The following is a 12833-nucleotide window of genomic DNA, read 5'->3' on the forward strand; positions in this document are numbered from 1 at the left end:
TCCGTGAGATGGTCTCACATGAGACCTACTCTGCTTTTTATTGTGTATCGGTAGGGTTGACCCGTATCACAGATAAATATTCGTAAGACCGTCTCACAAGAGACCTACTCAACTCTTAGAGAATTGTATGCCGCAGAGGAAAATTCTGCGGCAACAATATCTCAAGTTCCAGATCAATCTTATCTCCATCTATTCGTCATGTTTTGTTGCTACTACTCGAAATAAAGGCCGAATACAGTTAACTCAACCCATAACGGAAAATCCACGAGGATTCTTGCAATCCAGAATTTTCAAACTTAACCGTGTTGCAAAATGTAATTGTATTACGATCATGTAATCCAGTATCACCGACTAAAAAAAATATCAATTCAGTCCATTCTTGAATACTTCCTCTCTTTTTCTTACTCCTCAAATACCATGCAAATCTTGACATTTACCATTGAATATTTCATTTCTTTTCAATTCTCTTGATAATATTTAACTCTTATATATATATATATATATATATATATATATATATATATATATATATATATATATATATATATATATATATATATATATATATATATACCGTGCACACTTTTGTGAGCACCGATAAAGTGTCACTCACCCATTGGATGCGTAATTTTTCTATATTTCATCACATCCAATGGGTGAGTGACACTCTATCGGTGCTCACACAGATATGCACGACAGTTGATGATCCCTCTGAGTAATTAAGGTGGTTGGGAAATCAGTAATTTAGCTGGCAAATTGAGTCATGCAATGTTATACGTTCCACTAACTACAGACAAAGGGTGGACATAGAGATTATCAGTTGGTTGGGAGCTACCAATAATCACATTTCACACTGTTAGGGATTAGTTTTGTCAACTTTGCAGGTTTAAAATCAAGAATATAATTTAAAAAAATTTATTTTTTTGAGCATCTTAGTGTTATCCAACAAGCCAGTGTATATATACATAATATACAGTGTATTTGTGTCATTTTTAGAAACTCCAAAATACTTATCTTCTATCTTTATTTTTTTATCCCCCAGATTTTTTTTTCTTTTTCTTTGCATAAAAAATAATTTTTTGTAAAAATGACTAAAAATTGATTAAAAATCAGACATTTTAAATTTTAAATTTTTTTAACAAACTTATTTACATAAAAAAAAATCGATTGGACTTGCACGCAATGCATATACAGATAATATAGTGACAGGAGTGCGAGGCAAGAGCCATTAATGTATACTCCACCATGCATAAGTGGTCTGAAATTATTATTGATTTATGACGATGGTTTACTGATGGAATTAATTGCCCTCGAATTTCAGTCTTCGCCATGTATATTCGATTTTTTGACAATTTTAGTACTTTTTTTCATATGGAGTTCTGACGTGTCAATAGAAATGTCAGCGTTGCCGACATCATACTAAACGTGAAGAACCAAAATCGCAAAAAAATAAACAAACACATAAAACCAAAAACGCAGTTTTTCTTATGACAAAAACTTGTGTGAGACGGTCTCACAGGTCGTATTTATGAGACGAATCTCTTATTTGGGTCATTCATGAAAAAATATTACTTTTTATGTTAAGAGTATTACTTTTCATTGTAAATATGGGTAGGGTTGACCCGTCTCACAGAATAAGATCCGTGAGACGGTCTCAGCAGATTGCTATTTACCGAAAATAGAGTTTTTGTAAATAGCCATGGAAACTCGGATTACATTTGGCTACACTTCCGGTGTTTCTGTAACAGATTGTATCCATCATATATGAGAGTATGTTTCCTTTCAATTTTTGATTGATCTTAGTTGTTCCTATATAGGAGTATAGGACAGAACTATCCTATTCGATTTCTACTAAAATAGTTTGATTATTTCGATTTAGACAATAATTAAAATTAGTAATTTATAAAGAATATTTTAAAATATAATTTATTAACTTTTTAATTAATTTGATTGATAAACCTTTAGCTATAAAATCTAAATGAATTAAAATAATAATAGTAATCAACTAAAAAACTAACAAAAATATACTTAATTCACTAAATTTTATTATATAAAATGGATTATATAAACAAAACTAAATTTCAATTTTTTTCTCAGTTCTGTTTTGATATAAAATCCCAAAATTTAACCATATAAACGTGGCTTTAACATTTGAATAGGTCTCTTGTGAGACGGTCTCACGAATCTTTATCTGTGAGGCGGGTCAACCCTACCGATATTTACAATAAAAAGTAATATTTTTTCATGTAAGACCCAAATAAGAGATTCGTCTCACAAAATACGACCCGTCAGACCGTCTCACACAATTTTTTGCTTTAACATTTATATCCATAATTTTAAAAAAATTATTGGTATTTGATTTGGTTCGTTTCAATTTCCTATTTTATCAGTTTGGATTTCCGGTTTTCGGTTTCACCATTGGACGCTATGTTTTAAAATTAATATATATTTTTACATAATCAATAGTTTCTACGTTAGCATGCTATGTGAAAAATGACATTTTACTTCGCCAGACGTTACTTCAGCAAATATAAATTACGAAGTAATACGTTACCAATAACTTCATTAATAACACAAGCGAAGTAAAATAATATATTTTACTTCGCATGTTTAAAAACACGGGCTTCACTATATTTTTTTTTTTATATTTTACTTCGGCATATCAATTTTGATGAAGTAAAAAATAATGAAAATGCGTCGTACCGAAGTAAAAAGAGTAAACCATGCGACGGTTTTTATAAACCGTCGCTAAATGTCGCGACGGTTTAAACAACCGTCGCCAAATTTAAAATCGGCGACAGTTTACTTTACCCTGTCGCTAATTTTAGCGACAGTCAAATAAAAACTGTCGCCGATTTAAAATTTGGCGACGGTTATATAAAACCGTCGCCATTTTAAAAAAAATTACACCCCGCGTATATTTCTCTCCATTTAAACCGTCGCCGATTCAAATTTTTGCGACGGTTTTTAATAAAGTTGTCGCCAGTTTCAAAAAAATTCATTCCCGCCTATTTTTCCCTCCATTTTCTTCCACCACTCTCTATAAATACTTACAAATTCTCACCAATTTCTTCCACTTCACTTCACTACAATTAAAATTTTTTCTCACTTACACGATTTTACAACTTCACAACACTTAAAATTTAAATTTCTTACACGATTTTACCACTTCACAATACTTAAAATTTTTATCTCTTACACGATTGTATCAATTAATAACACAAATTTATTAAATTATTAAATTTTTTTATTTTACCGCACCTATTAATAAAACAGATTTATTAAATTATTTAATTTTTTTTTATTTTACCGAACAAATTAGCGACGGAATTCATACATAGACCGTCGCTAGTTAGCGACAGTTTCTAACATGCATTCCGTCTCTAATTAGCGACGGTTTTAACATTCCGTCGCAATATAGCGACGGTGTGTAACATGAATTCCGTCGCTAAATTTAGTAATTTACTTACACGTTAGCCGGCCAAAGACTTCAGTACCAAAGACTTCAGTATTTTCAATCATACAACTTCGGTTATTGTATGGAGTAAAAGGTCATCTATTACTTCACGTCCATATACTTCGGCACTTAACTACCCTATTACTTCAGATAATATCCGAAGTAAAAAGCCTTTTTTCACATAGTGGCAAGTCGTCAAAAACATACAGAAAGAAACGTTGAATAGATAGATTTGATCGATAATATCTTGAGAGTGACTGAAGCTCTTCGCAAATGATGGAGCATGGAATGGTATGAATGTCCTCAGAAGAAATCGATCAATATTATATATGTGTATATATAAATACCCCCATGTGAAATTTTACAGTACATGCACCACTAAATTTATTAACTCCAGAATCTTCATTTATTTCACTCGATATTTAATGTGTGACTTCTCGAGCTCGAGCCTTCCCAACCCTTTGGATTTAGGAATTTCAAAGAAAATTACAGTGACGATCTTATTTTTATATATATATTATAAGTGTGATGGATTTTTTATTTTGTAAGATTTGGTTTCATTTAAAATATGATATGATTTCGAGATGAATAATGTTGTATTAATGTCATTGTATTTATTGTATTTGTAGACTGATTTAATAATTGAGTCTATATATCAATAAAAAGAACGTGATAATTATCGCAATTTGTATCAAAATAAAATTTTTGAAATTTCAAAAAAGATTATAGAGATTTGAGAGTATTAGTTTGGGGTCACAAAAGTCATTCCAAATCCAGTTATTAAAATGGTCTCTTCCTTAATATAACACTAGTGACTATGCACACGCGATACGTGTGTACAATTTTTTTTATCATTATCAATGGACTAAAGTGTAATTTGATAATTTATGGGGTGACTAAATTGATATTTAAATTGTTGAAATTAAAAAAATAAATAAAATTGTGTGTTGAAATTTGAAAAAAAAAAACAAAAAACAAAAGTATAATATTAATATCATGTAAGGGTAAAATTGGAAAAAAAACTTGGTGTCCTCCTAGGTAGTTACTATCATGTGCTCATCTTTAATATATACTAGTAAAAGATGCACATGCATTGCATGTGTTTTTATTATTTTTAATTTGATTAAATAATACTAAATAATTAACATGAAATTATTTTCGATTTAGAAAAATTGTTCGATTTAAAAGGGATGTTTTGTTTTGATTTTTTTATATTTAAAAAATGGAGTGACTTGAAAAGATTTTTAGTATAGTAAGAAGGGTAATTTTGGAATTAAATATTTTGGTGTCCTCAAAGGTAGTTATCCTAAGGTCCTCACACTTAATATAATAGTATAGATATATATATATATATATATATATATATATATATATATATAGTTTATGATGTATATGAATTATGATCACGATCACTAATAGATCGAGTTAATTAATAAAATTTTGTTATATAATTGTTAATTATTATTTGAATAAAAATAATATAATTATATTAAATATGTGACTTGTAGAGATAATATTTGATTTTTTGAATTTTTAAAATGAATTTGATATTATAGTTATGAGTAAATTATATGAAAACCATTATTTATCTAAATGAATAAGATATTTTCGCAAACACTAACAGTTTTCACAAAGTTTAACAACTAAAGGTCTCAACTTTATATATAATATAAATAATTAAGGAAGTATGTGTGTGTGTGTGCTGCTGATTCGATTTTATCTTATTTTGTTTAGTTTTCGTTATTAGCTCAAACATATCTTATGGGACTACGTCCAACTATCAAACAAATATACTAAACTTCAATATCGTTACAATCATATAAAAGAGTGGGTCTCATGTGACACCATCTCACGGATCCTAATATGTGAGACGGGTCAACCCTACCCATATTCACAATAAAAAGTAATACTCTTACCATAAAAAATAATACATTTTTCATGGATGACCCAAATAAGATATTTGTCTCACAAATACGACTCGTGTGACCGTCTCACACAAATTTTTGCCCATATAAAAACTTATTCAAATAAAAATACTCTCTCATTTCAATGACACTTCCAATATGATGAACATATCAAGCAAACTTCACTTGGTGGGCGAGCATCCTTCGTCTTCAATACCAGCAAACTCGAACTCCATTCGATAACATACAGATTGTTTTCTCCTGTGAATGTCAATTTCCTCTCCTGATAATTGAATCATCTATCAGTGAACGTTGGTGCCCAGCCATCAATAGAAAAGCTCTAAAGACGAAATTATAAAGTGTCTATGTTTAAATCTGGTTGTAGTAGTTGACACGACGCAAAATACAATACGAAATAAACAGATTTGTTTTGGCTTGTTAATTTCGTACCCAACCAACCTGAAAAGATCACAACATAAATATGCTCTATGCAAGAAATATATCTCTCTTCCATAGACTCATTATTCTCCCAAAAATGTCCAAATGAATATAGCACAAAAAAACAATAAATCAACTATGAAAAGTTTGACAATAAAATCTCATCGGTCTCCCTCGACCACACATGATCACTCTGGACGATCTTCAAAATTAATTTACACTCTTTTATACCGAAGATTTTATAATATTTAAGGTAAACATTATATTTCCAAATATTACATTTTCCAAGATAATGTTATGCAATACAATATATTAAACTATTTGATAAATGAATCCTTGTGCTGACAGTTAATAAATGTATTTTTTTATAAATGAATCCTTGTGCTGACAGTTAATAAATGTATTTTTTTTATAATAATTATTACTTATTATAAGGCTATAAAAGTAGGGTATGCGATCATGTCAGGTTGATTATGATATATATGGCTGTGAGGACTTTATAAAGTATCAGAGATTTTATTCCTCTTTTTTTAAAAAAAAAATAAAAAGATACCAATTTACCGATCAGAGGAATTATTCTATTCAATATACTATAGTCCTGAAAGACAGTCCTTTTATTTTATGTTAATCATATTTGACGAATAAATGTCCCATTTCATCGATATAAAACTCAAGTATGTTTATAAATTTAACTATATATATATATTAAGAGAGAAATTAACTATTTTGGCCTACGTGCCGATTTGCCTCATTGTGGATTTTGCTCTACCAACTATTCGAAATTTAGTTTTTGGGTGTTGGAACATGATTATTTTTGTTTTAAATATTCTCCTATGTTTTTTTTTGTGATATCGAAAAATATCGATGAAATGCTAAAAACGATGAAGCGAAACCAATAATTAGTGGCATAGCACAAAAGTTGCCAATTCTACTGATAACATAACAATTAGACCAAACTAGTCCAAAAATAAAAAAAAATGAACGCATTATCAAAATGAGTATGTCTTTTTCTGTGACGGTCTCATGAATCTTTATCTGTGAGACAGGTCAACTCTATCGATATTTACAATAAAAAGTAATAATATTATCATAAAACGTAATAATTTTTCACGGATAACCCAAATAAAAGCTCTGTCTCACAAAATACGATCCTCGAGACCGTCTCACACAAGTTTTTACCTAAAATTGAAAACCAGAAAAACTAAATAAGGGTATAGTTTGAGTTATGTTCCAAATATTTTACGCGAACCAAACCCAACTCTAACGTGCATGTATGCAAGCTGTATATATTATATATATACGTGATCTCTCTATATAAACAACAAACATAACCCTAAAAAGATGTCCAGAAATCCTTGTTCTTAGCTTCTTCCGAATCTTTTTTTCTAGTTTTGTTTTCTTCATAAAATGGCAGCCGACAAATCCACCGACTTTCAAACAAACGTGATCCCACTTATTTTCGTTCTCATCTCCTCCTCTCTCGCCACCTGTTCCTCCGCCGCCTTTCCTTTCAAGAAAATTTACGCCTTCGGAGATTCCTACACAGACACCGGAAACACCAGAACCTCCACCGGTCCTACCGCCTTTAACTACGTGTCCAACCCTCCTTACGGAATCACTTACTTCCACCACTCCACTAACAGGTACTCCGACGGCAGGATCGTCCTCGATTTCGTGGCGGAGGCTCTGTCCCTACCCTTTTCGCCGCCGTATCGGATCCCTGCTGCAGACCGGTCACATGGCGTCAACTTCGCCGTGGCCGGAGCCACCGCTATTCGGCATGGATTCTTTTTGAAAAATAACATCACTTTCAATCTTGTGCGTGAATCCCTCCAGACTCAGCTTGTTTGGCTAGACAAAATCTTGGAGACCAAAGGGTGCAAAGATCTGAAAACTACGCCCGCACAATGTAAGAGTGTATTTGGCGATGCCTTGGTTTGGGTTGGGGAAATTGGAGCAAATGATTATACTTGCAGCCTTGGTTCTACCATTCCAAGCGACACCATTCGGACAATTGCTTTAAATAGTCTTTCTGGTTTCTTACAGGTGAAACTACAGTACACCTCCATTTTCAATTTGCATGCATTCATATATATATACACACAGAGACACACACTTCCAGTCTTGGATATAATCTTGAACCGAGGCAATACCAATTGGGGCAACTTTTTATGGTGTTTCTGTTTTCTTGCAGGTGAAAATAGTACTCCTACATTTTAAATTTGCATGCATTCATGTACATATATACACTTTTAGGAACATGTTAAAAGAACCAGAAATGTTAAAGACAAAAATTGATATTTTGATAATTGAATTTTTCGAAATATTGTCTTGAAATGTTGAGAGTCAAAAGTACACAATTTTCTATATTCCACCAAAAAATAAGTTTTTGTGAGACGGTTTCATGAATTTTTATCTGTGAGACGGGTAAACCCTACATATATAATAATCTTAGCATAAAAAGTAATATGTTTTCATGAACGACCTAAATAAGAGATCCGTCTCACACAAGTTTTTGTCTCCACCAAATTGGTCGATGTTTGTTTATACTAGCAACCGGTTGTGATTTTATTGATATTCGAACTTAAAAACCAATGAAACTTTATAAAAACCAAATCGTTGTGATGTTCGCAAATGCTTAAAAAATAGTATGAATTTTTTTTCCAGTGTTTGTAAATATTTAAAAACTGATCATGAATTTTTCTTTTAAATTTGCAACTTTGTAAAAGAAAATTACATAATCATTTTTAAAGCATTTTCAACTTTTTTTTTAAAAAAAAAAGTCTATAATCATTTTTTTAAAATCTTTGTAACTATCTTAATGTGACCATGACTCGAATTTTTTTTTTTACAAAACTAAAGTTTTAGATTTTATTTAGGATACATAATTTGATATATTATTCGCACATTTTAAAAATAAATATATAATTGACAATAAATCATTAATGTGCATTAAATAGAAACTATGTTCCCCACTAGCACCCGAGTGGGACACTTTTAAATTTTTATTTTTTTTAATGCAGGTATTAATAAACAAAGGCGCAAAGTACATAGTTGTTCAAGGGCTTCCTCCGGCGGGGTGCTTAACGTACACCTTCTCGCTATCTTCTCCGGAAGACAGAGATGAAACTGGCTGCGTATCGAGCGCCAATCTCCGAGCAGTTACACACAACAAGCTGCTCCAGACAAGGCTAGATTACCTGAGGAAACAGAACCCGCAAGCGGTGATTTTGTACGCGGATTTCTACAATTCCCACATGGAACTGGTGAGGAATCCGGGGAGATATGGGTTCAAGGAACAGTTCAAGGCGTGCTGCGGATACGGCGGAGGCCAGTATAACTTCGACGTTTTCAACACCTGTGGTGCGCCGTCCACCGGTTCTTGCAGCAACCCGCCTGTGTATTTGAACTGGGACGGAGCTCACCTCACCGAGGCAGCGAACAGAGTGCTGGCGGATTCTTTCTTGAATGGGACATTCTGCAGCCCTCCGTTCAAGTATTTGCTGAGGAGGAGACTGAACGACCAGAAAGCTGGGATTAACTGATCGTGTTGTTTAGTTAATAATGATTACTTTGATATTTGTTTATGTTTTCTGAAGTGTTGTTTCTGGGATTCATTGACCTTTCTGGGAATGAATTCTTTTTTTTTTTTTTAATCTATGAAAAATCTTGATCAGGATGATGCTTTATCAAGTTATAATTATATTGAAAGTTGCAATTATGGGCTTGGGGAAAAATTGTTTAGTTAATGGAGTACTGAAGAATTAAAGGAATGTTTCCTTGATCGATTCTTACAAATTATATATTTGTATCAAATATTCCAAATCATTTAAGCTTAATTTTCTCTTTAGACAGAATCAATTATCCTTGTAATCTCTGGTTAATGTGGAATAACACACGAGAAATTATTCCTCAAGATTTCTTCTTCTTATATATCATCAATCTTTACATGTCTAATTCTGAGAGTATTTCCGCCGCAATGGGAGACCAAAGCAAGAAATTGGATAATGAAACAAACCAATCGAATCTACTTATTTTAATACAATCCGATAATCATGGCTTGGTTCTCGTCTCCAAATTACTGGATGGGAATAACCAAGGTTAGTGGAGTCTTGGCTGTCTTGCAATGCGAATAGCTTTAAGTGCCAAAAAACAAAAGCGGATTCATCAATGTGACAATCTAAGGCACCGGAAACAAAAGACGCAAATTCCCACCATGGGAACGTCACTGGAAGCATAATTTATGCAAGAATCTTGATTTGATGCTTGGAATGATCTACATGATAAATTTTCACATGAAGAGAATGACACTCGTACGTATCTTTTAAATTCGTCATGAGATCGTGGAACACCGACAAGGACATCAATCTGCGTCAGTTTACTGCATCAAGTCGAAGGCTCTACGGACTACGGGACGAGTTGGATTTCTGTCATGATCCAATATATTGTCTGTGCTTGCGGGGTTGTCAAAGGGTTTATCAAAAGCAAAGAAAATGACAAGGTCATGCAATTTCACATGGCATTAAATGACTCATTTTCTACCCTTAGCTTCGTGCTTCCATACTTTTCGGCCGTGAGCTTCTTGTTGGGTGGCGGCCGATTTTTATCTTCCAAAGTGGGGACTGAGAAAATTTTGACTTAAGATATGCATATTTCATATATTTTGTTGTTATGTTTATTATTATCAACTTTTGATAATATATATATAAATACAATATATATATATATATTGTATTTATATATCTTAATCTTTTTAGAATTCTAATCTTATCTGGATTTTTTATTTTCATTATTTAAAATTCTGATATGGATTTTTTTAAAAAAAATATCATGCATAGTCAACTTTATATACATATAAAGTTAGCGGACAGTATGGTCCATTCAACTCATATATTCTGATCGAATCTGTAATCAGTGTTATATCGAGAGTTGCAAATAAATTTGCTTAAAATGTGATGTATAATAGTGACATGATGTGTACAACTGAGTAAACGTCTTTCCAAAATACATATGTCTTATTCCGGCCAGAGATTCCTTACACTATTAATTCATCATATCACATAAGATATTTTTAATCATGGGTGAGCGGTGAATACCCGACTCATGTCGAATATCTCGAAAACACACAAAACATCGTCATTTCATTACTCTCAATGGAGTCGGTAAATAAGTGCATGTTAGTATATAGAGCCTCTACGTTGTCTCGGGTCAAATGACTAATAGTATACAACCATAACAGCGGATTATTTCACTCGATAAGTAACAATCATTTGGAAAGTTCGAGAAAAAATTGGTCAGTGCATCATCAAATGATCACTCATCTGTATGAATCAACATCTACATGCCCTTATCAATAAAACATGGAGTTTACATCACAGATACTAATCTCAAACTCGAGTGAAATTTATACTTATTTTAGACAGCTGAATCGATTAATAATCAATTTAGAATATACAATACAATTTTAATAAGTTTCATTATCTTACGTTGTTAAACAAACCTCATGATATCTATGTATATTAAAGAACATTATATATGCTTTCATGCGTGTACATATAAAATAAATGATATAATTTGATAAAACTATAAAATATTATTAAAATAATTATTGTTTTATACAAAAATCAATAAAGACCAAGCTACAAGTTGACTCATTGAACACTTATTTTAACGCAATGTATTTAACTACTTTATTTGGTCCAATATCATCTGGATGCTTGAGAGTGGCGCCACTGATCATGTGTCAAATAAACAATCAATTATTGCAAATGAATTGGTAGCTAAACATCCCATGTGCAATTGCCAAATGGAGGACAAACAAAAATCAATCTATTGGATCCATGAAATTATGCAATGATATGACTACTGATAATGTGCTTTACATCCCAAATTTCAAAGTTAATTTTCTCTACATTAGCAAACTCACACAAGCTCTGGATTGGTTATGTGATGCATGATTCAACTACGGATAGAACGATTGGACTGATCAGCAGGCAGAGTAATGGTCTCTAATATCGATCGGTGATCGGTTATTGTGTTTTTCTTGGAAAAGTTCTTATTTCTTTGAATAGAAAGAAACAAACTATCATGTCTAAACCTTCAACCGAATCACATAATTATAAATCTACCGATATTCACAATAGAACGTAATATTCTTAGCATAAAAAGTAATATTTTTCATGTATGACCCAAATAAAATATTCGTCTAACAAAATACGACACGTGAGACCGTCTCACACAAATTTTTATCATCAAGGATTTATTCATACAAAATACATTCACTATTATTTAATAATATTCTTTCAACAAAATATATATATATTTCATCGATATAATATAATACATAATTGGTCGACACAAATATCAGAAATCTTGGATCGATAAAGACTGCAGACTTCATATTCAACACATTTATTTTTCCACCAAATTTGGTCATTGGTGGGCAGATGACATTAATTATTTACCGATGGATTGGTAGGCACAAGAAACGTTTATTGATTATTATCTATCAAACCAAATCTAATGAAATGTGACCACTAATATTTTCTATTCAATTCACATATTTGTACTGACCGATCGAATGCTAAATTCCCTTTCATTTATGGGTCTTTGCAGAAAAGAGTATCCTGTGAAATATGAGTAGGTCTATCGTGAAACGATCTCACGAATTTTTAGCTGTGAAACGAAATAACCCTACCGATATTCACAATAAAAAGTAATATTCTCAACATAAAAAATAATAATTTTTCGTATATGACTCAAATAAGATATATGTTTCGCAAAATACGACATGTGTGACTGTATCACACAAATTTTTGTCATGAAAACAAACATCACATAACCTTTGTTTTCTAGGGTAGAAATCATATTGACTGATGTCCATTTCGGGTTTTATCAAAAAATATTTACCAGTTCAACAAAATAATATTTTATCATAGTATTTGAATTAAATTATTTAAAATATCTTATAATATCTTAGCTTATAATTTGTTAAGATCATTAGCTAAAATAAGATTATAAAACTTAAAAGATAC

At 31.6% G+C, this 12833-nt stretch overlaps 1 protein-coding gene across 1 annotated transcript; it reads left to right on the top strand.

Moving 5' to 3' along the window:
• Nucleotides 1–7139: 7139 nt before the first annotated feature.
• LOC140804667 (GDSL esterase/lipase At3g48460-like) lies at nucleotides 7140–9520 on the top strand. Its single transcript, XM_073160756.1, has 2 exons — nucleotides 7140–7845; nucleotides 8823–9520. Exons 1-2 carry the CDS (start codon nucleotides 7207–7209, stop codon nucleotides 9342–9344), a joined length of 1161 nt encoding a protein of 386 aa, XP_073016857.1. The 5' UTR covers nucleotides 7140–7206; the 3' UTR covers nucleotides 9345–9520.
• The last annotated feature ends 3313 nt before the right edge of the window (nucleotides 9521–12833 follow it).

Source organism: Primulina eburnea, chromosome 11 (assembly GCF_022965805.1).
Source record: "Primulina eburnea isolate SZY01 chromosome 11, ASM2296580v1, whole genome shotgun sequence".
In the NCBI taxonomy this organism is placed as follows: domain Eukaryota; kingdom Viridiplantae; phylum Streptophyta; class Magnoliopsida; order Lamiales; family Gesneriaceae; genus Primulina; species Primulina eburnea.